The 26,589-nt window shown below is 43.3% G+C and overlaps 2 protein-coding genes across 6 annotated transcripts in view; one reads left to right on the forward strand and one right to left on the reverse strand.

The window, feature by feature from the left end:
• RP2 (RP2 activator of ARL3 GTPase) overlaps nt 1-12,167 on the reverse strand; it is a 35,218-nt gene extending 23,051 nt beyond the window's left edge. The window contains exon 1 of the mRNA XM_074908136.1: nt 12,081-12,167. The gene's annotated coding sequence lies outside the window, so the exon portion shown is untranslated. The remainder of the gene's footprint in view (nt 1-12,080) is intronic.
• Nucleotides 12,168-12,410: 243 nt separating this feature from the next.
• The window catches only part of SLC9A7 (solute carrier family 9 member A7), a 74,966-nt gene continuing 60,787 nt past the window's right edge, over nt 12,411-26,589 (forward strand). For all 5 annotated transcript variants that reach the window (XM_074908098.1, XM_074908073.1, XM_074908090.1 and 2 more), the window contains exon 1: nt 12,411-12,784. In XM_074908098.1, coding sequence (XP_074764199.1) covers nt 12,517-12,784 — 268 coding nt within the window. In that variant the 5' untranslated portion in view covers nt 12,411-12,516. The remainder of the gene's footprint in view (nt 12,785-26,589) is intronic.

Genomic DNA, 26,589 nt, shown 5'->3' on the forward strand with positions numbered 1-26,589 from the left:
TTTTTGGCTCTAAAGCATATTCTTGTTTAGCATTTAGATGTTCATCGACCTTACACAAGAATCTAGATCCCAGATCCTTTTTCATGATATGAAGAGAGCTGCCATAACCAGGGTGTTGCCCAACATCCAGTCTGCCAGAAAAGCTTGTGTTCCACCTGAGCCTCTGAGGCAGACAGACTCTTCAGTTTAATGTTAAATGAAAAGCTAATGTAATGACAATAAAGTTTATGGAGTGTATCTTTTATGCTTTATGTTTAATAGGGCAGCAATTCAGATAAAAAGCTGCAATGCTGATTCAGCAAGGCATGTATGCACATGCTAAAACCTACATATTTGAGTGGGAATTAAGCAAGAGCAAAGTTAGTCACATAGTTAAAATTAAGATGAGCTTTGACAGCTTGCTGCATCATAGACCAGCAGCCCTTACTTTCTTCCCTAAGCTTACAGGCCTCTTCTGTTCTAAAGAGGCATTCTAACTCCCTTTGCAACCTAGTTAAAATTGACAAGATCATCTGCCTCCAGTTACATCTCTTTATCCTTCATCCAGGTATCTAGCACCTGATGTTGGGGTGCTCAGTGAAGCACTATTCCAAAGGTGGAGTCTTAGAAAGTTTTGCTCTGTCACAGTCCTGTCACAGTCCTAATGTGGAAAAGGAAAGCCAAGAATGCACTGAACATGGGTTGCTTGTTCTTATCGCTTAATACCTTGCAATTTTTAGAGACTAGGTAACTCTTTGACTGTAGAAGGATAGAGATTCTGAGTTGTTTTGTTGGGTTTTTTTTCTTGCTTAGTGACAGACACAGTTTCAATCCTCTTTCACTGTTAGTTTGAGCTGCTGCTATGGCACAGGAGAGGGATTGCTGAGGCCTGGGGTAGACACTGCGCTCCTAATTCTGGTGCAGCAGACCATTAAAGATGGGTAGTGGGAGGTAGCAACATATTCATTTGCTATCTCACATTTCATCAGAATTTGTCTATCTTAAGTCTTATTTTACATTGTTGCACAGTCTATTGATGCTCTGCAATTTCAGGCTCTTCACATTAATTTTGTGGGGTGGATTCATCTATGGTGCCAACTTGCCATGCGTATTGTTCTTAAACTGCAACAGGGGAGGTTCAGACTGGACATTAGGAAAAAAATTTTCACAGAAAGAGTGGTCAGACAGTGGAATAGGCTGCCCAGGGAGGTGGTGGAGTCACCATCCCTGGATGTGTGTAAGGGTCATTTAGATGAGATGTTGGGGGATATGGTGTAGGGGAGATCTTTGTAGAGTAGGAATGACGGTTGGACTTGATGATCCCAAGGGTCTTTTCCAACCTGAATGATTCTTTGATTCTCTGATTCTGTGATTCTGTCCTTGTGGGTGAGAACAGTAGCTGCCTTATGCTCCCAGGGAGACTGGGGAAAAGTGAGAAAAGTGGGATGTCCAGCAAAAGTGTAGGAGACATCACTTATCTGGACTTTTGTGGAATCCTGGCAAAATATGCTCAGGGCTGCAGCTCCGCTGGATTCTGCCTACATTAACTTTAGGGAATTACAAGGAATCTGTAGCCCTGAACAATCCCCACACAGGACAAGATTTTTATCAAACTTCATCAGCATCATAATAAGGCAGTGAATCAGATCTAAACTGCACATTTAAATATTCAGTGCTAACTGTAAAAAAGGCCTGCTGTTAAAGTAAACACAGGATTCCATTTGTTTTGTCTTTTCTTCCCTTTCTAAAGGTCTTTCAGCAGAATGTGCAGTAACATTCTAGACACTGTTTTTGGAAATACTTCTATGTCACTGTAAGACTCTGAGGAATAAATTAGTTAAACTGTTGGTAACACAAAATAGCAAGGGATTCTGCGGAGAGAGATGATGGAAAGGAAATACTGAAGTGATTATTATTTGGAAGAGTTTAAACTCTGAAGCTTGGTTGCATGTTAGGCGGACTCATTGCACTAAAACTGGTTTTCAAATAAAGTCATTTGCACTGAAGGGGCAAAAATATTCAGTACAGAAATCAATAAATTAAAATGGTCAGATGGAGAGGAACTGGGGTGGAATGAAATATATGTTCTCTTGCAAAATAGGCCCATTCACCAGCAAGAGGTATGAATTAGACAAATCTGATGTGTGGAAAGACATTTCTCTCAGTCCAGACAGATAGGAGTACAGATTTTAATCCTGTAAGGTGAAATCCCAAAGGAATTCCACAATCATATACAGGGGTAAGTACACTCCATGAAAGCTACATATACTTTAGGCAATTGGATCTTGATCTAAAGGTCCAAAGAAGGGAAGCACAGCCATGCCATGAGAACTTGGTGCAGAGCTGGCTGATGAGCAATGGGAAAAGGGGAAATGTCTTTGAGTTAAGGCAAATGAAGTCTCCTCTCATTCAACACTGTACTGTTTTGATGAATTTCAGTCCCTCTCTTTCCAGGAGCTCAGGAGCTATTCAAACTGCAGTAACCTCTCTAAAAATTTTTCAGCGACAGAGGCATCAAGACAAGGCCAAATGAAAAAAGAACCAAAGTCCAATAATGATGCCTTGCTTCGGGACTCATACTCTACTATGTTTCAGACCTACTGAGCAGGATCTATGTCCCCAGCAAAACAGTCTATTAACTGTCTGTGGTTTTAATCAGATAAGAAAAAAACTGTCTCTACTTCTGTAAGTGACTGCACATCTTCAGTACAGGCAAACTATCAAAAAGTTTGTGTCTTTTTGAGTTCACAGTACTCACTGGGATCCACTGCTGCCAAACAAACTAGATCTGTGGGTAGGTTTCCTTAGCCCTAGCATAGTAGGTCTACTAGTTAAATATGTAACTGTTTGTCACCTGAAGCAATCTCTTTGTAGGCAGTGGAAAAAATCTTTGCGACTGAAATTAATCATAAGCACTTTTGGATGGTAGCTGACCCAACCTGTCTGTGTCGTCTGTTTTTCTTTGTTAACTAAAGTCAATGAAGGGTGATGAACTCAGACATCAGCTGTCTAAAGCTGACCTTGTAAAGCTGTTTTAAGTAAATCACACTTTTTATGAGGAACTGTTTATCACTGATTATTTCCAGCAGGTCTTTTTAAGTTAGTCCATGTCACAAAGGGCTTGCATCTGGAAAGCAGCTAAACTAAATCAGCTTACAAACACATTAAAGAGGTGCCTGCTATAACAACTCAGCTTCAAACAACGGGCTAAATTATACTCACTTGTTGATTATGAAGGTGATGTATCTATTTAGATAAATATAGTGAGTAAATTACCCTGGATCGTACCCTGAACCAAATCCATTAAAAATCTTATTCAGGTGTATGAAAGAGGTTCCAATTTAAATAGTTTTGTAAAATAAAGCAAACATACTGTTAATTTCCTGGATTAAACTGGTTTGTGGTCAATTTTTATATTAGTTATTTAAAATGATTCCTTTTTAAAATTATTTGCTTTGAAGTTCTTCTCTTTATTTCACAGCTATTTACACACCAAAGGACTAAAGAGCAAATAGTAGAAAACAACAAGCAAATAATTAGAAAATATCAAAAATACATCTAGGTGCCATAAATGTAAAGGAAGTGCACTAGAGAAAGGCCCCAAACCCCAGAATGTGAGCGAAACAGGACATAAGTGCAAATAAAACAAACTATGACTTCCATAAGGAGCAATTGCGCTTTGTCAAAATGTCCATGCACCTCTCAGTTGCGGCAGAGCACTGAAATACTTCCCACTGATGGAGTGTTGGGGACTGACTCATTGCACACTCAGCATGGCTCAGAGGCTGCAGAATATGTTGGGTGAGAAGGGAAACCATGGGAACAGGCCCCATAACTCTAAAGAATGTAAGTTGTCTGTCTCAGGGTGTCCTGCAACCTGTTGGCTGTCTTGCCAAGAGGCTGCACCTATGGGAACACTGGTCTTCTCCTATCAGTCCTGTGGGAAAGCCTGGTTTCCTAATCACACAGTCAGGTTCAGCATTTTCTCTTACCACATTTGTTGTCATTTCCACCTCGTCTTTGTTCCTGTAGCTTCTTTCTAGCAGCCCTGGTCCTACCTCTCCCTGATGCCAAAGTCAGCATCCCAGGCAGGGGGTCATTCCTAGCCTCCTTCTCTTGCTGTGGGGACTCCAGGCTCTCTAAGGGGATGTTAGCAATAATGGCTTCACCTCTTCAAGGGAATAGGACCCACAAAAACAGGGAAACAGAACATCATTCTCCTGCTGATGTTAAGAGTGTTACTCCTCTTTGACTTTCTGAGTCACTGCAGAGAAGACTTTGCTGATTCTGCCTCCCAGTTCTCATTGCCATTCCTTCTTGCACAAGTGTTGCTGGGTTCCTTACCTCTCTCCATGAAGACAATAGCAGGAAATATTAATGACAATGTGTGAATAATTGACAATAAAAGAATCACTGCAAGACATTTGCTCTGCTGAGTATTTGCACTTTCCGCTGAACTAAGCACTTTTTTCAATCTTATCCTGGTAGTGGTACAAAATTTGGGCTGCCCTAAAGCTGGCAGTAAGGTGGGGTACAGCAGCACAGAACTAGCATGTACGTGATAGTTTCTGTGTAATCTTGGCTTTTCCCCAACCGTATCAGACTGCTATGAGTGAGTTTGACAGTGCCTTTGGTTTAATACCACTAGAGGTCATGCAATGTACTTATTATCTAAGCTGCTTTTGAAAAATGCTCTAATACTCCATATCTAGTAGATGTAATTGTACTGACTGTATTTGCAGACAGTGCTTTGGCCTCTAGATGTCCCTGCTTTGTATCCATGTAACAACCATGCCACAAGAAATCACCTCAACCATTCTATTGCTCGAACCTGGGATTTATCTCGAATAGCACACAATTAATGAAGGATGAGGAATTGGGAATATGTAAATAATATTAGCATGAAAGCCCTTTATAGAATGAAATATCCTATCCACTAAAATAAAGAACAATCAGGGAAAGACAGTGCAGTATAAGATCAAAACCTTCATTACAAAAGCACAAGTGGTGGCTTGTGTCTGACCTGACTGCTGCGATGCTGATTCCGCTAAGGTATCTGCCTTGAGCTTTTCCTGTCTTGAGGGTACAGCTTGAGATAATAATGATTGCATCTTGAAGCAGCTGACAACTGCTCTCTGTCTTTTGATTCCAAGCCTTTTGGTGTCTTTCTCCTCTTTGCCTTTGGCCAACAGCCTAGCGGTCAACCAAACAAAAATCACCCCTATCTGTATCATCCACATCCAGCTCCACCTCGAAGAGACATGCTTTTAGGGAGCTGTCAGACTTCACATTCTGTCACAGCTTGGCCCAGCCCTTCTATCATAATTTTTGCAGGAGGTGTGGATCTGTTGTGAGAGGGCTCAGCTGTTGGAACCAGCATGTTTTCCCTTAGAGCTTGCCATTGATATTAGCCAGGGTCCATCAGGAGCTAAAACTTGCCCAGTGGCACTGCCCTCACCTGCCCAACCTTGCTTATTCTTGGAAAAGAACGACCAGCTCCCAGAACTGGCATCACCTGAACTTATTCTGCACTTATGTTTGATCCTCATCTTTCAGCTAGGCATCTCTTTCTGCCTCCCTGACTCAGGGTTCTCCCTGGTTGTGGGGAACTGGTTGCCAAAAGGTGTAACCTTTTGAAAATCATATCTCCAAATTTCCTACATGGTTGGGCAGACCCTGTAAAATGAGATCAGTCATAGTCAATCAGCTGTTTGGCTTCCATACTAATAAAAATTTACTATTAAATTGTTTCATCCTTTTGAAGCACTGTTCTCTTAGATCACAGCCCTGGGAGGGCTGTGATGTCATCACAGGGGGTCTGTGAAGGTTTAAAGCAGGGGTGCGGAATGTCTAGTCAGGAAACATTTGGTCTGGCTTGCAGCAAGCACTGCACCTCCTTTTCCTGCAGCTCCCTCCTCTCAATGCTCCTCTCATACTCAAGCTCCTCCCTCCTTCTCTCCAAATTTGAAGACCCTTCATGAGAAAACTGAAATAAATATTTGATGCAGTCTAGTGCTTTAAATCTTAAGTCTCAGTGGTCTGTGGCCACGAAAGGTATTTAAAGGGGGTCTGGGATGAAGCAAATGTTGAGAAGCCCTGTCTTAGACTTCTGCCAGTCTGGAAAACTCCAGTGATAAGTATTGTTACTAAACTAGATATTACATTCATAATGTCATCATTGATAATCTGATCTCATTTTATCATACATTGATAATTGCATCAGTGTATATAAAAACCTCAAGGGAGGGTCTAAAGATGATGGACCCAGGCTCTGCTCAGTGGTGCCCAGTGACAGTTCCAGAGGCAACAGGCACAAAATGAAACACATGAGCTTCCCTCTGACCATCAGGAAACACTTTTTCACTGTGAGGGTGACTGAGCACTGCCACAGGCTGCCCAGGGAGGTTGTGGAGTCTTCATGCTTGGAGATATTCAAAAGCCATTCAGACTGGGCAGCTGACTCTAGGCGGCCCTGACTGAGCAGGGGGGTTGGACCAGATGGCCTCCAGAGGTCCTTTCCAACCTCAACTATCCTGTGAATACTGACCAGCTAACTGTCATTCTGTCACTCTCTTAGTAAGTTATTTATTATATATGTAGGAGATTGCTTAGATTACACAAATTGACTGTGTTAGTATGTTGTTAATAATTCAGCCCTTTCAGCAGAAAAAGAACCTGTGGAAATATGGTGGGCAAGTTAGACCTTCTTATCAAACCACTAGGCTTCTTTCAGAACTACAGAGCAGTGTCCAGAATGATGGGAGCCATTTATCACTCAAGCCCACTTCTCCATGGATGTCTTAGAATCTAGTATTTACAGGAGAGTTTGTTTTCCTATAGAAAAAACTAGAAGTTTCCTGACTTTTTTCCAGAAGAGCAAAAACATGTACCTTCAGACATATCTTCTCAAGATAGAGCTAACCTTTTTTTCATATGTCTAGCCATGCCTCTGGGCTGCCTAAGTCAGGTGAAGCCAAGATGTTTCGCGTAACTTTACTTACAAAGTCACTTTCTAGCCTATGCAATGCTTACAGCCATAGCATATTGAGCATAATCAAGATTCAATGAAATGTAGGTTTGACTTTCTGTTTCTCTGCCAAGAACAGAACAACTGGCTCTTCCAGGAGAGCTTTGTCCAAAGATTTGGTATAATTGTACAAATACAGAATATAAATATAACTAATTTGAATACTGCAACACTGTACCCACATTTTCCCCAATCTTTCCCACTTTGTGCTTTAAAGCTGTGTTTGAGAAAACCTTCGGTAGGCACCGTTTCTGGTAGTGGCCAAATGACAGATGATGGTAACAGAGCACCCATGTGTGTGCTTGCAGTTTCAAATTATGTTCACGTAACTCCTCACAGCACTAGACAAGATTAATTTTGTGGAGGTCAAATTTTAATTCATGTGCCTCAACCAAGGCTCATTTGCCCTTTTCCATAACTTTTTCAGACTTTTCTGGTGCCAGCTGAGCCGTGGCATGAAGATATTCACTTGTTTAAATATTTACAGGGAATGCGGTGGGGAGTGATGAGTGATGAGAACAGCGATCACTTAGTTGCTCCTTTGAGCAATTGTAACACTGGAAGTTACAACCATGATTTGCACCTGCAAAGGGTAATGAGCTGCCTTCTTCTGAGGAATAAGAGAAAACCTGCTTCGTCCCTTGTAGAATGACACTTCCTAATATCACATACAGCTAGACGGGGAAAGCAATCTGTTTGGGTATAAGGGAGGTGGCAGAGCACCCTTCTGTAGGTAAAATTTCTAGTCATGTCCCTCTCAGACACTTTGAAATTTTACCATGATATAAAAGCTGAGAGATGCAGCTGCACAGTGAGTGACTTTTGCACCTTGTGAATAGCACAGAGCAGCTTTAACTCTCGCTAGACTTTTGTCTACCAGAAAGGCTTATGTTGATTTCCGCATTTGCACTGGTAGAAAATGGCAGATCTGACATTTTCTTGGCTATATGACACCTCTGCAGAACTGGTACTAACAGAGAAGTGTGTCACAATTGTTAGCAATTCCAACAAACTGGAGATTTTAACAAATTTGGTTTTCAGTAAAAACATGACACGTTCTTCAAAATTTAATTGCAGAACACTTAGTTGTCTTTAAACTCATGTCTGCAATAGGGCATGTTTTACAGGATCCTGGGCTGTAGGGGTATCTTACACAGACACAGGAGAGTAGCCCACAAGACAATCCTACCATTGCCAGAGCTGGCTATGGGTTTAAAATGGATTGGCATTTTAAAACACAATGATGGCAGGTTTTGGCTTAAAGAGGAAGAGAGGAGAAAGAAGGTGAGGCATTAAGGATAGTGTCTGACATGCTAGCCGCTCTGCAAGGTTGACCTGCCTGCTAATCAACTTGCTACTGCATTCTGGAATAATGTGCTAGAAAATTTGGGCATGTGAGGGAAGTTGCATAAACCTGCCACATATTATGATAAGGCTTTGTTTGATTTTTGCAGTTTGTTATAAGCACAAGCAACTGTGAGGCCTTTCTCTACCAGAACCAGTCCTACAATGACATGTTAGATCAGTGAAAATTTCAAACCTGCTGCTTTCATCAGCACAAAGGGTCAGCCTCAACAGACTTGTGTAATACAGAAGAGGTCTCAATAGAGTGCCAGCTCTGCAGCGTTACTGACAAGGAATAGACAATGTTACCACCAATAACTCAGAGGGAAAGCTGGGCTTGAAAATAGGACCTCGCATTTGCCGCACATTATTCAACTCTGGGAATAAGAATAACCCTGAAGTGAGTTCATGTGATAACAATGACTTTCATAACAAAGAAAATTATAAAAATGCTGAATGGAGTGTTTGATGATGCTTCTGGCAGGATGAACCTTTTAATAAGAGAAGACTGGTAGGCAAAAGGAATGGGGTGGGCTCATCCAGGTACCTATCTCTATGGTGTTTTGGTCTGGCTCATGTGAACCAATCCCACAAGTTATCATCACCCACATGCAAATGCACATTTTTATTAGCATTTAATACCAAAATCCTCCTGCATTCCTCCAGGTATGGCTGAACTCTGTTGAATGGCTAGGTTTTGTCCTTCTGTTTCAATGCCATCTCATAGCTTTAGTTTTGAGCCTTTGATACCTCTGTTGTGATCCCACTAGGCCATTGCCTTCCATCTCCCTAAGCACACATCTTTGTTTTTGCCTCAAGCATGGCCTCTCAAACTGCAAGCAGATCAAAGACCTCTGCCTGGGACCAGATAAAAAATAACAAATGGGAAGAAATCAGGAACAGAACAAAGTGATAGTTCTGCTAAGCAGGAATCCAGCTGACTTCTGCAACACGGTGGCTGCCAGGCAGAGGTAATATTCAGGTCCCTTCTGTAGAGAACACAAAGGAGGTCTAGTGCAGAACAGCTCGGGAAGGGAGGTGGAGGCCTGCCAGGAAAAGTTTGGAGCACAAACTGTAACTGCAGGGTTATTACAGTGACAGAGCTACCCCCTGGGGTGAAATTACTGATGTTCCTAACAGACTGAAAACACCACAGCAATCTGCTAGCTACATCGCTGTAAGGAACTGAGCTGTGTGAACACAGCTCTCTTACAAGGATGCAGCCTAGTATACAGGGACGTATAGGCAAGCTCGACTTGATAACTTTTTTCTTATTTGAGAACATACACTCCCATTTAAATCAGTTAAACTATTCATGCACCACCATACCAACCCGTGAGTGTGAAGAGACAGCAAACTTTGGCCAGTATGAACCAAATACACTCTGCATATCAAATTCCCTAGCAACAACATATTAGACAGAACACCGAGTTGAGAAGAACTAATTCATCGCTATTAAATTTTGATGCCCTAAACTGACAGAAATAATCATTCTCCCATCACCAATTTGTGTATGGGATTTAGTTACATCCACATAGCCCAGAATAATGATGAGTTATGCCTGATTCTGTGCGCAACAGTGGTGAATTTTTGGGGACAGTACCTACTGATGTATTGATTTCAGTGGAGGTGCTCCTAGGATAAGGGGATACCTGTGCAGAGGCTACATGGGGAAGGCAGCAGTGAAAACCCCCGTAAATGTGAATGTGGACTTTTAAAGCTTGTGCTGATGGTAGCACTGACACACAAACTATGGATGAATGCTTTTCTCCACAAATAACATAGTTCAGCTGAAAAAAACCCAAAAAACAAAAAACAAAAAAACCCCTGGGCTATTATACTTAACTATTAGAAGAACTGTCTGGATATTTCTCATTGTTGCCTGGTGAGCAAGAGGCATATTGCACAGTGAACTGTGCCAGTGCTGAAGGATGCAACACAGGTTACTGGTAGAAGACTTTGCAGAAAGTAACTTAAGATGCTGACTGCAGCTCAGCTGAGAGGTAGATGAAATTACAATGTGCATGGAAATTGTCTTCTTAAAAAGAGCCACCATACACTTAGCAACAGACTTTACCCAGCACTATGAAGCACACAATAAAAAAAAATCCATCCCCAGAAGAGAGCCTGTTATTGCCATTCAGCTTTTTATTTTATAACTTTATCAACATTACACATACTTAGAACTGTATTGCATACCTGTAGTCTGCTGTGAGGCCTGTAGGTTGTTATATCCTAAAGTCATAAATTATATAGTATGTGGGTTGTATATCCTAAAGATATACAATAAAGATTTAGTGGTATAAGGCTCTCATTATACCAGAAATGTTAATTTTGAATGCAAGATTTAACATAAGGCAGTCTTGAGGCAGTAATTTTTAATGGTTCACGTAGGTTTAAGAGCTAGGTCTTCAGGGCAAATTAATGCTTTTCATCTCTAAGAGGTTTACAAATGACGGCACTATCAATGTAAACTTTGAGCCCTGCACAAGCAAATATTTAAAGGTAATTGCACATAATTATACCAGATTTTGAAGGTTGTTGAGGACTTTGCATAAATACCGTATTTAAAAGGACTACATATAAATAAAAATGTGGTTTTACATCGCTGTCATCTTGAAGTGTTTCTAAAGAGGACTTTCCTAAACAGAAGCGTATGTGATAAGAGACAATTCCGGAGCCACTAGCAGGAGGAGAAGAAGTTTGGTAGAGAGACCCTTGTAACTAGAGCACCTCCATAAATAACCTCAGAAACCGCCAGGCAACAACATTAAGAAAAAGAACAGCACTAAATGAGAATCTGCCGTATAACTAATCAAACATGTGGCCAAAGGTATTCTGCTTTCTTTTTCTGCAAAACGATGACTAAAATACATGTTAGAAGTTGTGATAGAAAATAGCAATTCTGGGAAAAATGTCACAGGAACAGAAATGTCAGCACTGCTCACACCACCACTCGAAACTGGGAGGGAATTCCTCTGGTAGCCAAAGGCAAAGCACACTCCTGCTGAAGTTGATAAAAAAAATCCACAAACCCGAGTTTTACAGGGGTTTGTATTTCTTTAAAACCAAACATTTTCATTACTCGAAATTCTCTGGGTTTTCTGGTTTTCTGTTCTTCTTTTTTTTTTTTTTTTTTTTTTTTTTCCCCTTAATGTTTGTGATTCATTCAAGGAAAAAAAAAAAAAAAGCTAAAGGAGAAAGTTCTGATTTTGGCTTGCTTGCACAAAGCACTAAGCGACTTTTCTTTCCCCCAACTCAAGATGATTTTAAAACAGTAGGTGCATGCCCGTTTTTTTTTATTTCAGTAAAGAAATGTCAAATGAAAATACTGACTAGTCTATTAATTTCCTACAATTGTCTTGCTTCCTATAAGCAAATTTCCAGTAGGATGTGTTTGGATAGAAAACCCCAAATTAGCAATTTGCATTTAGTAAGTTTTCCTATATCTGGGGAAAACAAAAACCAACAACAACACAAAACACCCCCCCCCCCCAACCCCCCACAGACCAAAACAAAACAAATGAAAAAAACCCACACGGGAAAACACTCGAGTAAGCATATTCTGAGTCTTTTGGGAGAACTTTTGAAGATTCGCGGAGACCCAGAGCAACCAGTGCCTGCGTTCATTCCCTTCCAGGTCTCACGGAGTCCATCAGCCCCTGGACAAGGGCACAGCCGGCTCTAGGGCGATGATTTTCAAGACCGCACCCGTGTATCAGCAGCTTACCGGCTTGCTGGCCGACGCGGGGACATCGGAACCGGGACCGAGAGCAGGACCGGGAGCGGAGCGCTGCCCGCGCCGCCGAAGCGGCACCTGGGGTCCCCGAAGCAAAACCGGCCCCGCGGCGGGCGGGGCAGCTCTCACCCACGCCGGCGCCTCCCACCGCTTCACCGTGCCCGGACGAGGAAGGACGCTGTGCCCGCCGGCTCCGCGGCCAAGGCTGCCGCCGGGGCTGCGCCTTTAAGGGGCCGGGGGAGGCGGCAGTGGCGGCGGGCGGGTTCCTGCGCGCCGGGGCCGCTCCCCCCGCCGTCCCCCCTTCCCTTCTTTCCCTCCCTCCCTCCTTCCCTTCCTCTCTCCCCGCCGGCCGGGCGGGCGGTGGGCAGTGCCCGCGGGCCGCCGCAGCCGTGGGACGGGGAGCGGCGGCAGCAGCCCGCCCGCAACTATGGCGCTGCCCCTGCGCCGCCGGCTGCCGGTGCTCCCGCTTCTCCTGCTGGCGGCCGGCGGGCTGCGGGCGGCGGAGCGGAGCGGCGGCAGCAGCAGCGCCATGGAGGAGCTCGCCACCGAGAAGGAGGCGGAGGAGAGCCACCGGCAGGACAGCGTGAGCCTCCTCACCTTCATCCTGCTCCTCACCCTCACCATCCTCACCATCTGGCTTTTCAAGCACCGCCGCGTCCGCTTCCTCCACGAGACCGGTCTGGCCATGATTTACGGTGAGTCCCCCCCGGGCGCGGCACCGCGCCTCAGGCTCCCTCCCCCCCGCGGCAGGCGGCTCTCCGAGGGCCGGTGTCACCGCCGGCAGGTACCGGCAGGGGCGGCGGCGGGGCCCCGGTGCTCGGCCGCGCCCCCGGTGCCCTGAGGCGAGGCGCGGGCGGGCGGCGGTGGCGCAGGGGTAGGCCGCGTCCCGGGGGGGAGAGGGAGCCCGGCCGTGCCGGTGCGCCTGGATCCCCGCCCGGCCCCGCACCGGCGGCTGTCTGCGGGCCGGGGGCGGCAGGAGGGGGGCGTACGGCCCGGGGCCTCCCGCGGGGCGGTGGCGGAGCGGCTGTCCCGCGCAAAGGTGCGCTGTCCTGCCGCCGTCCCCCGGCGCTGGGGCGGCCGCGCTGGCAAGACGCGGCGTTCCGGTAGTCCGCCCCGCTGTAGGGAGCCTGGCCACGCCGGTCGTCGCGGTAACGGTGTCAGAAAGCGTTATGCGGCCGCCGCGCCGTGGCGCGCAGCGCGTACGAAGGGAGCGCGTTTCAACTTCGATGCGCCGGGGTTCGCTCGCTGCCTGCCGCCCGGCCGCTGCCGCTTCCCTGGTCGCCGACTGACTGCGGTGACACCCCCGGCAGCGCCCGCGGGGGGGCCTCTCCTTGCGCCCGCCTGGCGCAACGAGCGCAGGGCTGAGCGGCGGTTGTCCCCTCCGGTCCCCTCGCCCGCGGTGAGCAAAGGGAAGGTACAGATAGTCTCCCCGCAGAAGCGGTGCTCTCCCCCGCGTCCTGGGGCGGGTGGTTCGGAGGAGCTGGGCTCTGTGCTGGGGCCGCTAAGGGCTGGCGCAGGGGAGCCCGAACCCACGCGCGGAGTACTCGCTCCTCCGCGAACTCGCGCGGTTGTATCCCCTGCGCGGTTTGCTACGCAGAGCATAAACAGTTGTGATGAGAAACAGCCAGCCGTTTAAAAAAAAAAAAAAAAAATTTTCTGACGGGGATTGGCTACTGCTGTAGTGGCGAGGGGCACTTCTCCGTGAGCTGAATCGGTTCCTGCTGAACGGTGTGAAACACCTGCCCCGATGTTGGTCGGGAGAAGCGTATTGAGGGTAACCGCAGATGAGAAATTCGGCACTCAAGGGGAGGGGAAAAGCGAACCGTTTCCTCCCTGATGAGTAGTACTACGGCTCTTGAGAGCTACGAGACTGCTTGTGAAGCAGTGGAATTTTCCTCTGCTGATGCTTCTCTTAAACCATCCCAGTTTGCTCTTAGTCACTGATCTCTTTGCTGCATTGCTGTGTATTTCACCTATGCTTGATGCTGAAAACTGACAAATTAATGATTGGGCATTTAAGTAAGTTATGCCCTAGCATGATAGTGCCTAACAGCTGACTAGTGCTCAGGTGATGGTAGATTAACCGTATCTGTGCTGAGTGGAAGAGGCAGTGTAAGGTTGAATTGAAGATGTTGTTTAGGTATTACCCTGGTGTTGTCACCTTTAGAAAGTTCACTCACGTTTTAAGACCGTTTCAGTCATTTAGGTGCTTTACTTTACGGTGGAAATCTTGCGTATGTGGGAGCGCTAATGTATGCAATACAAGTACCAGGGCAACAAGGGCATTAGGATATGTGTTTTGATGAGCTGTGTGGGAAATAAGAAACTGTTCAACTTGGAGAAATTTTACCTCTCATTAAGCTCAAATTAGTCTACCCAGTTTCTGATATATGGAATGGTTGTTAGATTCCCAATCTGACATACAAGTGCTGAAATTGTGTATTAGGAAAGGCATTATGCTACAGCCCTTTCTGCCCCACAGGCAGCACTGCTGAAAGAATGATTGGCTCAAACCACTGCATGTTCTTGGTGTGCCCTTACTTATTTTTTTTTTTTTTCCCACAGGTTATTGCTCAATACACTGTCTTTCTAAATAAGCCCTTTTAGTATACGAAAATGCGTGCTCTTCTCCCTCCCAAACAAACTGACTCTTAGCATGCCATGGCGAACACCCGAGGAAACACATTCAGTGTGTTCAGTTCCTTTCGAACGTGGTTAGCCTTCACAGCAGTAAAGCTCTGCTGAGGCCTGGCCTCACTTAAGCATTTTGCAGACTTACTTTAGAGCAAACAAAACAGCATAGCAAGTGTCGTAGTAACTGTCTGTTATACTTCTGATAACCAGGCTTTATTCTTCAAATAGGAGTGTCTCCTCTTCCTTCTTTGTCACTTAAAGGATAGCAGCTAAACAGAGAGATGGGTTTCTAATTTTGCTGATAACTTGGTATCTGAGAAATGCACATTTTTTTCAAACTGCATGCATACGCATATGTTTGATCTGTCTGACAAACACAAAATCATAAGGCGGTATTTTCAACCAGTTTGTAGTCCTAAAAACACAACTATCTAGCGTGAAACAGTCTAGGTGCTCTCATAAGGATGTATTTCATAATATGTTATTGGTATAGGCTCCAAAATCAACACTAGGTAACTTTCACATGGCTTTGTGGTCAAGTCTACAACACTTGCATCATATGCATTCAATTTTTCTAACAGAAAAAATCAAAGTGTTTTTATCACAGCAGTTTTCAATGCTACCGGAGTAAGTGGCTTTCATTTACAGAAGTAAGCTAGCACTTCAGTGCTGATTAATTTTGAATGTGTGGAGACAGTGAGCTAGGAAAAACTGTCTTATTGCACCTAAACCTCCTCCAAAACCAATGGTTTCAAAGTGATGAATCTTTGGGTGATTGTATCAGATCAAATGTATGTTTGACCTGAGCTAGTTACAACTGCAGGTCTTGATAGTTGCTTGCTTCTTTTGCTCTTTAAGTAGAGGTGATGAAGCTGGATTTCTTTTTTTCTTATCTAGCCACGTTAATTTACAGTAATGTGCAATGAGACCTCTTTTCCTTGAGTGCACTAGGAATCACTTGGCATGACATGGCTTGCAGTGGTGAGCAGAGACGCTGCCTCCAGCCAGAGCTTTAACAAACACTTCTCACTTAACTTTTCTGTGAACGCCGATACAAGCACATCCTGTTCTACTTTCATGATGTCTCTGCTGTTGATTTGATCTGTTTCTGTTTAAGACACCATGGGTTTTACCCGGCTAAAAAGACCCGTGGCCCAAGTACTGCTAGTGCTGCCAAAGTCTGAATTTCTTCCAGACTTTGAGTATCGTGTTTTCTGCTGCCTGTGGAATGAGAGGCATCTACCATGCCTGACAGTTTCAGTGTGGTGGTCTAACCCAGCTCTCTGCAGAACAAAGGCTACTGGCAGGTCCAGGTTTACTGTGTTTTATGTAACTTCATCATGCTAGCTTCTTTGAAGATTTAAAAGTCATTAAAATAATTATGTAGTCTTTCCACGTTTCTTATTTCCTGTGTTGCCACTGTCTCTTCAACAGCCACTGCTTGTCTGTCTGTATTATTCTGATGTGTTAATTCTTTTTCTGGCAACATCTGTTAAAATGTGGAATAACATGAAGTTTACATGAATGTCTACTGACTAATAGTGCTGCTTTTTTTTTTCCAATGTGCAACTTAAAATATTATTTTTGATGAAGCAATATGAAAGTTACAGACCTCAGCTGCACATGCTAGACCTGACAAGTGTGTACGCAGAAGAGGAAGTGACCTGACTTTTTTGAATGTCTTATAATACTTTGCACCTAGAGCTGCAGGTTCAGGCACAATGTTGATTTGAATCAATTATGTACCATGTCAGTGTGCTGTGATCTGCACGTTATTCCACAAGATGCCTTTGGCTTATAAAGCTCTATATACAATTGAATTCTGATCTTGAAACTCTAACAAGTGTGTTGCTCTGTGGAAGTTAAATACTTGCAAATGTTCTGCAGCTGCTTCAGCAACAGTATTACTAATGCAAGTCATTATGGAGCAATTAAAAAAACCCAACCAAACAACAACTCACAACAGAACCATTAAGGAATTAAGACTTTGCAGACACACGTATTCCAACTTGTGATAGTGATCGTGATGCTCACTTTTCTTTGTGCTGGTCTGACTCCCAAGGGTGTTCTGGGCTGTATTTTTCCAGAAGAGTTTCAACTCCATATGACAACTCTGTGTCTGGCAGGTTTCCTCACCCTCTCTTGAGGAGCATCCCCATGCGGTAGGGAGCCACAGGATGTGGACTGCGCACCTTGAGCTCAGGGAATAGCTTAAGGATGGGAAGTGACTGTGGCTTCCCAGCACTCGGCTCCTTATGAAGCAGATGTGTGTAGATCTAGTGGTATCACCTCCATCAAGCAATTACTTTGTCCCCTTTCAGAAGTGATAACTTGGGTAACTGTCAACCCATACATCAGCATGGGTGTCAGTCCTACCTGGTGCCTTCTCAACTGTGGGGTTGTTCTGGAACTGCCTGGGAGCCACATGTGCTAGCGCTGGAGGCAAAAGTAAAAGCAAAACTGGACTTGGGTACAGAGAAAGAGGAACAATGTAAGAAGAGGCATATAAAACTTATATAACCTTTTGTGGATCAGAAATGAGAGATGAGGTAAATGTTCAGGATTAAAAACATCATATTTGTTCTGAAATAAACTGTATCAGACTAAGTTTCTGTAGCTAGAGAGTACATAAAGGGCCTATTTGTAGCTCCTCTGTCTGCAGTGTTACAGTTGCTGTTACAATTCTAGTCTCTGCACGTGCTAGAGATGACCTATTGCATCTCCACAGCCATCAAAATAATGGCAGTGTTGGTATTTAATAAGCCACTTTCACATAAATCTTTTAATGCTAGACTTAAGAACGTAACTCTGAGCACACAGTTTTGAGATTATCTGGCAACCCATTTGTTCTTCCTGGATATTCTTATAAATCACTTGGTAACAGACTTTGGAAGTGAGTCTTCCTCAGTTTGTTGGCTGCTCAGGACATTGTATTGCAAATCCTGTCTGTAAGCTTGCTTTGTGCCCTGTGACTGGATGGATTTTACCATTTTATCTTCTGAGAGATTTTGGAAGAACTGCTATGTCTCTGTTATTAATCTACCTGTATTTTGGATTTGCTCTTTGGGTGGGATAGTTGGATAGCTTATAAATTACTAATGTTTCTGAAATGTCTTTAGAGTACAATTCAGCCGTAGTCCTCAGAGCAGTGATTTTGTGTGGGTTTTTCTGTCTATGGGTTGGTTGGGGTGTGTTTTTTTTTTTTTAGGAAGGGCAGTGGTTTTGATAACAATTAAGATAAATGGGTTCATTTTTATGTTTAATGTCAGCTTCATGAGATGTCTATCAAATCATCACCAGAATACCCTTCTGATCACTGTCAGGAGCCAAAAGAGGCAAATGGCAACCCTGGATTACCTCTACATGAGGAAGCCTTTGGTGACACAACTAGCTGGTACTGCTCTACAACATTACACAGTTGTAGGAACCAGGTGGAGGCTGAAGGGGAAGGTGTTCCTTTGCATATACTATAATTTTCATCTGAATTAGACAGTTATCACAAACAGATGGTTGTGTTGGTAGGAACGTGCTGAACTGAGGGTAGGTAACATGATGTCTGGTGCATAAGCTTCTTGTCAGACAGGGTGGTGGTTCTGCAGTGCATGACAGGTTAGGGTTGCTCTTGTCTGGGCCCTGAAGGAACTTGAGGCTTTCCTTAGTCCATTTCAGAAGACATTTTTGCAACCGTTCCCAATTTTTCTTTGATACCTTGCAATAGAATTATGACTCTAAACAGGTCCTCCAATGAATCTTCCTAAAACCACAAGGATTGAGCTCCTCTGTAGATGAAGAGTGTGGGTTTTGTTCTTGGTGCAGGTGAAAAAACTGAAAAGGGGATGGTGAAGGAGAGTATAAAAGCTGTCAAGTCCTACAGGATGCTTCTCAAGTGCTGATGGTGTCCCCATCTCAGTGCTGCTCTACTTAGTTATTGAGGTTCTATATGTTTTGGGGAGAAGATGGATGGGACAAATTAGGTCTGGGTTTTCAGCTGTCTCCTTTCTGTCTGGTAAGGTAGGCCTTTGTGTCATAGACAGTCATAGAAGGAGCATAGGGAGCATTTCCTTGGCTATGTTAACAAAAACCTATGCATCAGCTGGCATGTAATCTTATCTCTGGATTTCATAATACTGCATCAGCTTATACCTTGTGCAAAACAGAATGAACAATTCAGATATAGTTCTTTCTGATATTTAATTTTAAAAACGCTGTGCTGGACTGAAGTGATTATAGCTGTAGCTTTTGTAGACCTTTCTCAGTTTCTGCGCTGTAGAAGGATTAGAGCATCTTAACATTGAAATCACCTTCACCCAAAGCAGTTACTGGCACAGCAGGGAGGGCCTCTGGCTCATCTGTACAACCAGTCCTGGGCAGCATTTGGGTGCAGAAGTGCAACCTGTGAAATGCCTTTCTAAACTACTGCGTGTCCTGACAGAGGTGACACTCTAGACTTTTGCTGTGTGTGCTCCCAGCACAACTGGAAGCAGGCGTAAGCCTTGCCTCTGACTTGCTGGGGCCCAGAGACTCCCTTCTTTGGGCACTGGCCTTGCCTCCAGGCCTGAGTGGTGTCCTGCAGCACACACAAGACAGTTCTGGAAGCAGAGACGACAAGGCTTGATTCCCTGTGACAGAAAAGTGTCATAGTTCAGCTAGTTATGCTTCTCTTGTGTCCTTTGTTTTCACAAACTTCACTCTGTGGGTGCATGGTAGCCCTTTTTCCCCATCCTTCTTCTGAAAGTTGACCTCCCTGTACCAACCTACTGTACAGAGTAGTTCAAGACAACATCTTAAAGACCGGGGTGAAACCTTTCCCTTGCTTCTGGTAGGGAGATATTTCCACCCCCATCCCCTGCTGGCTGAACAACCATTCTCTCCATTAGGCAGAGGTGGCAGTATTCACCCTGCTACTCATATAGAAACAACAAATCTGAAGCAGGAACCCTAGGTAATCCATCATTTGGAAACAAACAAATAAACAAAACAATTAAAACCCCTCAAAGATAAGCTTTGGAGCTGTGGTGTGTTATAGGACACCTTCTGCCATTCAGAATTATGTATCTTGGCCTCTTCGGGGCCATAACTAAAAATATTTTGCAGTTCCTATCTAACCCTTTAACAGGTGCTGTGTACCGTGGATGCTCTTTCCTTGCTTATGTGCTGACTGCTGTGAGTCTGGCACTGAGCTGCTGAGCTGTCCCTGTGTGTTCAGGAGACAGCCTCAGTATTTAACTGAAGGCTCTTGTTTCCACTCTGACAGCCAGAAATACCGGCTTGTAGACTTTTTTTTTTCCCAACAGAGTCCTTATTTGTGACTCAGGATTAATGCTTTAGCCCCATTTTATACTGAGTACAGCCTTTCTCCCACTGCTTTAGGCTAAGTGGTGTCTATATTGAAAGGATGTGATACAAGCAATTATTTTTTTAGAAGGGTATTTATTTTGAAGGGGGCTTTACTAGTGTTGTAAAAAATACACAGGTGTACTCAGCAGATCAGATCTTTTCTGTGTCTAGCAGAGATGGGTAATTTAGCTCAAATGCACTGCTTCCCCCTCCCACCCCCACCTATTAAAAAGCACTTCAGCCTGCAATTAACTGAGTGTGAAGGAAGAAAAGAGAAATGGTATAAAACTGCCTTTTTTTTTTTTTCATGCCCAGAAATCAGACAATTCACTTTACTTTAGAAGTGCCTAAAGGCCCTTGAAAGCTATGGTGGAAGAAGCTGTGTTTTTTTTTCAGGGAGATATAGTTGAAAGCTCCTCTTCAATTAGAGTAGAGGAGATGAACTGTGCTTAGTCAGGGGAGGTGTGTGATTTCTGTGCTTTCTTCTGGGCTTCAGTATTTCATGTTCAGTTTCAAAGGCTGGGTTTAAGCTCTGCATTTCTCTTGATAAAGCCATATGTGTCAGTGATGCACAGAAAAAGATCACATCCCCACCTGGTAGGTCTGTCCTGGCAAAGTTCTTGTAGCACTGCTGCCAGAAGGTGTTTGTGGGCTTACCAGCACTGGTATCTAGCATGGCCCAACAGTGGAGGAGCTCTGCTGCCACTGGAGGGTCCAGCCTGTAAAGCCATGCTGGTGGGGCTTGTAGGTCTGCTGTAGTCTGGGCTACTTCTCCATAGCTGCCACTTTTTCTGCTTGCGGGGTTTTCAAAATACCCCCACCCTGCTGAAACAGGTTTTAAAGGCATCTGGGAACCACTGAAATACCTGATGCAAACTTGAAGTTCACATAATGAGTGTATTAGCGGTTCCTCCTCTGTTACCTTGTAAGCCCCTTGGAGGGGACAGTTTGAACAGCAGAGCTGTGAGTCTGATGGGCAGCTTGGTGTGCTGGCTTCCTGGAAATGTTTAAAGTGGTATTCTTAATCTGAATGCCATGCCTTTCCATAGTTGTCTTCCCTTCTTGCTTATGCTTAAAAAAATAATTAGTACTGAGACTTTTAAGTGGGTGCTCTTTGACTTGTTTTCTTGCTCTTTCATTATGAAGTTGGGTGACTATTCTTAACAAAAAAAAAGGATGGAAACAAAGAAGCATGGCATAAATGTATTCTAAAATGCCACTGACTTTTCTGTGTGTAAGATGATAGTCTTCAAGGTGCTGACTGTGTGTGGCTGCACTTGTGGCTCTTCCTATCGGTAGTTAGCTGAAGAGAAAGCTGCTTGTGGGGCTTGGTGTTCCCTATGTGTGAGGTTCTTCTCTCTGTTGGCTCTGCAGCAGGACATGCTGTGGCCATGCTCAGTGCCAACACACTGTGAGTGTAGTCATTGCTTCTGAGGCTTGGGTGTTACTCTGTTAATTCAAGAATTGGATTAAATATGAAAACTGCTGTTAACCTTTCGCATGGCTTTGAATGTGAGATACTAATAGAAAGATTTTATAACTGATGATAGTTTAAAAATACCAAGTGTCCCAAAAGGATATGACTAGCTTTTGATTTGTACTCTTTGAATCCATTAGAATGGATACGATCTGTTTCCACACCAATTCTGAGAAATCATTATTTTTTCCCTTCCTTTTTCTTAGCACTTAATATCAAGTCCTTCAGCAGTGAAGGGGGACCTGCATTTAAAGTGTCATACACCCCTCTGCTGTTGTTTTACTGCTGCACAGTCCTGCCTATTTGTGCCTTCCTTCACATCTGTCTTCATTATGATTACTGATTGTGTAATGAGCTTTCTCCTGGGATTAGTTTCCTTATCCATGAGACAGCTTGACTGTTCTTTCTTAAATTGCCTTCTTAGTGAGTGAATTGTTAGTGTTCAGCCCTAGAATCCACCTTCTTCTGCAGCTAGAGAACTTGCTTTACAACCTTTGCTGAACATACAGGTCACCTGCTATGGAGCTGGAGGCTTGCCCCATCCAAACCTCTGCTGAGGCCAGAGATTATGTATTTACATTTACTGTATGGCCAGCACTGTTCCTTGCAGTCTTAGGATCCAGCTGGTTTTCTAGGTGAGTTACAAACTCTACTTTTATACACTGTGAAGTATTCTTAAAAAATTACATTTGGAGAAGTAGAGACTTCATCTGGGCGTGTTTGAAAGTGATCTGGGTTGACTTTTTTGTATAACGGCAATCATCAGAGACCTAGCTAGGTTCTACCCAATTGATACTGTATTTGCTTGTCTGTGTACGAGCAATGAAGTTGATAACAGAAAGTGGTTGAGAGAGAGTACAATTCATGCTTTATTTGTGTTTGTTAGTAGATACTGTATTTAAACTTGTTATTCTTGGCCTGAAATACCAACTTGTTCCAGCTGGTTATGTAATTGAGTCAGTTTCTAAGTAGCCTCTAGAAGCTGGGCTCAATAAAGAAGTTTCAATTGGCACACGCAGGGATCTCCTTGGCTAGTCAGGAGGGATATGCCACTTGAGGTGGAAGGGGCATTCACAGGAGACATCAAGCAGTGTGTGGAGTTGGCATCCCAACTATGCTACAGTTCTGCAATGGCTGGAAAACACAGGGATAAGCATGGAAGAAAAAGCCTCGTGTAAGGCTTATTGCACTTATGGCAGTGTCACCTGATTGTTCCTCCTGGGTTATCTTTGATATTCTGGTTGGCTATTATGTAATGTTTTATATTAAGAGGGAGGAGGGTGACTATATGTGACTTTCTGCAGACATGCCTGGTAAGGTTGGCTGTAGCATCCTTTTCTGGCTCACAGAACTGAAGTGGGCACTTCTGCTTGTTTAGCTTGTCTCTGAGCTTTATACTTTGGTGGTCATGACTGCTCCACAGCGTAAAAGGTCATACTTGTCTTTTGTCATCCCGATCTGCAATACTAGTGTCTTGCAGGGAGCATATTCCCACCAGACGCTGTTTACAGTGAATAGTTCTCGTAGGGCGGTGAGTATTTTGGAGACATGGTGTGAGTGAAGCAGCCCGAACTCTGGAATAGACTTTCACATTGGCAACTGAATGCCAGTACAATGTTTCAGCCTAACCATTCCAACTTTTCATTGCTGCATGGTAGTATATTTAACTTGGCAAATATTTTGTTTATGAAGCTCATTTTTATCTCTTAAAAACTTTTAACCTTTTTTCAACCGCATTCACATGTATCAGAGTAATGTGTTTATCTGCTCAGTCCCAGACACGTTCTTCAGACTTCAGGCGCTTGAATGGAAAGGTTGTGCTTCTGTATCAAGTTCAATTCTTCTCTGAAGTTCTGACTTACCAGGTTCTTGGTGAGTTTGCTGCTCCCAAATCTCCCTCTCTGAGAGAAGGAGCCTCCTTAGAAAACACACAGGTTTCTTGAACTTCTAAAAAATCCAGTGGGTGACCATCCTCCTAATGATTTTTTTTTTTTTTTTTTTTTTTACAGAGATTCATGGATATAAAATTAATCTTTTCCTCAGCACTGTGTGACTGAAGAGCTAGTGAGTGATTTCCTGCTGGTGACTTGCTTGTTAAGCTGCAATAACTAAATTGAATTGCAGCATACTCAGTTTTTATGTGTGCCTGCATGAAAGAGAAATGTCAACATAGATATGCTGGTGATACCAAGTATTTGATTATGCCCTCCCCTTACCCATACATTAGCCTCAGAGAACCATAAAAAGAGTTTATTTTTCTTGCTGACAAATGCTTGAATATTTATTTCAACATTTTTGGGTTTTGACCCTAATGGTTTTGGGATCTCTTCCAAAATGTAAAACATAGGACAGTTATATTTCTTGTTCCCTGTGCTTCAGACACAAATACCTAATCTTCTCATTGCATCAGGTGCTTATGATGTCAGATATGTGTTTTTCAACCCTAATTAGGGATAGAGGAAACTTTGCATTACATATTATGTGTACGTGTGACAGAGACCCTGTTGTAAAGGCTGGAAGGTCAGGACAGGTGTAAGCACAATCTACTTCATGTTTATGAAGACATTCTTCCTAGCCTGTTGAAGCTAAGACACACCCCACCCTCCCACCCCCATCAGGGCCTTAATCTTTTAGGTATTGCTTAAACTTACAGTTATGTTCTTACAAACAGAATCAGACAAACAAAACCAAAAACTGTCCTGAAGCATTTGGTTTGCTACACTCGCTGTCCAAAGCCATAAGTTCTCTTTTCTCTGTTGTCAGACCACAAGCTGGTTTTCTGCATTAGGTGCCACCTCTACCACAGCTCAAGAGAAACTAGGGGCTCTCAGAAATTTGTACAACAATGTCTATGTGAGTTTCAGTAGCCTCCTTTCCCCCTTCTTCATACATGAATTGCTGGCACAGATAAAGATAAATCTTGCCCTCCAATGATTCCTGTGGGTTTGACTATTCTTTTCTGGCAATGCCTTTTAGCTCTCTTAAAACAAGTACTGTACTTATTCTGCCTGCCCGCTTTTTTGTGGGAATCTCCTAAAACTCTTCCTTTGTCATTTCTCTGCTTCTCCCAAGGCACACCCAATAGCTTATATTGATGCTGACAACCTGGATTCCTCTCCGTATACCGGACCTACTTTCATCCCCCCCCCCCCCCAGCCTAAACTAAAAATCTTTGCTCGCTTCCCTGCCTCTTGGAAATGTGTGGGAATGGGTTGAAGTTCAGAATGGCTGAAATAACTTATTGTAATTTTTTTTCTTCCTCCTGTCTTGTCCATCTTTTAGGGCTAGTTCCCCAAGCACTGCTGAAATCATCTATACCTTGGCTTTACCTGTGAGCTGTTTAAGATGTGCAGGTCCTTTCTAGGTAACATATGTATGATATTAATTCCTGACTTTTTCTACACAGCTGCAGTCTGGGCTTTCATTGCAACATTGACTCCTTCAACCTTCTGCTTCTCAAAACATGGGAGAAGAATTGTGTTCAGATTAAACCTTTGCTGTTTGTGTTAAGTAACTTTTTTCCTCAACTCTCTTTTGCTTTGTTGTGTTCTCAGCTGTCCTCCAGGTTCTGTGGGTATTGTTTTAGATTTTTTTAATTAATGCTGTGCAAATCAGTGTTTTTGTGAAGTGAAAGGTAAAGATTGCCACTGTCTCTAGGAATATTGAATTATAGCAAGAATTAAACAAAGATTATTTAACTTGCTAATAGTCTGTGTCAAAACCAAGGCCTACTTATCAGTCCTTGGACTTCCAAAGAAGGATTAAAGTTTGACTTGTAGGCAAAATACAGATTGCTCAGCTATAAGAAGCCAATTTGGACCACTGATGGGTATTTATTACCGGGGTTATGTTATAAAAACTTTCTTGGAATGGTGAGTGAGGAAATTAACTCAGTTTGTAACATTAGATTGTAATGAATTTGTAAAAAATAGTCTTTTAGTGAATCTAATCTTCTGAGATCTTCAGAATGCTTATTTGCAGAAAAGGGCAATGCTTAAGAACAAAAGTTGGCAGCTTTTGCAATTATGGCAAAGTGCCAGAATTCAAATGATGCAATATCTGTATGGTGTTTTCTGGATAATTTGATCCTTGAAGTGGTCACATTTCTGACTCACGTGTGGTCACTCATATACAACATGCATGCCTCAGAGTTGAATTATTTGCTTTCTAGACTATCCTGTTCTTGTGTAATACTCTAAGCACGCAGAGATTTGATTTGGTATAGAAAATATAACATTTCACATGTGGAGATGGTGGGTTTTTTTCTAATGATACCAGAAAAACTTGTCAACTAAAGCAAGTTAGGTGCCCTCTTTCTATTGTCCTGAAACACAAACTGAGGGTATATTGTATGGAGAACATAAAAGGTCTATGAATCATATATTGAAATAAGTATATGATCAATGGCCATTTGATGCACATTAAGTAATCTTTAGGTATAGTCCTAAATTTGACAATTCTTACTATAGGTGATTTACCTGTTACGTTGTATTTGCCTTACTAGTTGAGAAACTTGAAATAGCAGCTTGTTGACACGTATGGATTTACAAGAGGTTTCTGAGCAGTCAGAGGTTTTACATGGTCCAGAGTCTGTGGATTGATGTGATCAGGAAGGTGTTCTGGGGTTGGTAAAAAAGATTGGGAAGATGTTGCTGAATCCTGTTAGCACCAGTTTGCCGGAGGTCCATTCAAAGTTAAGGAACATTAAATTGAAAACAATAACCTATTTTTAAAATGTCTGATAAAAAGCTCACTTTTGTACTGTAACTTAAACTAACCAAGCTCCATAGACTTGGAGTTACTACTGGGATACCATATTTGCAGGACATGTTCTCCTAGGCAAGTGGCTGCATTGACCAGGAAAATTTATTTATGACTTAGGGTTTGATGTGCTTGAGGATCAAGCAGTTTTGTTGTCGGCTTCAGTGAGCAGGAGATCAGCAAGTACTGAAGAAATCACCTACCCTGTCTGGAAGAAGTTGCAGAACAAATTGCTGGGGCAACAGGTACCCCAAGGAGAAACGCTTGGCTGAGTTTTATCTGCAAAGGGAG

Source organism: Athene noctua, chromosome 1 (genome assembly GCF_965140245.1).
Source record: "Athene noctua chromosome 1, bAthNoc1.hap1.1, whole genome shotgun sequence".
Lineage (NCBI taxonomy): Eukaryota > Metazoa > Chordata > Aves > Strigiformes > Strigidae > Athene > Athene noctua.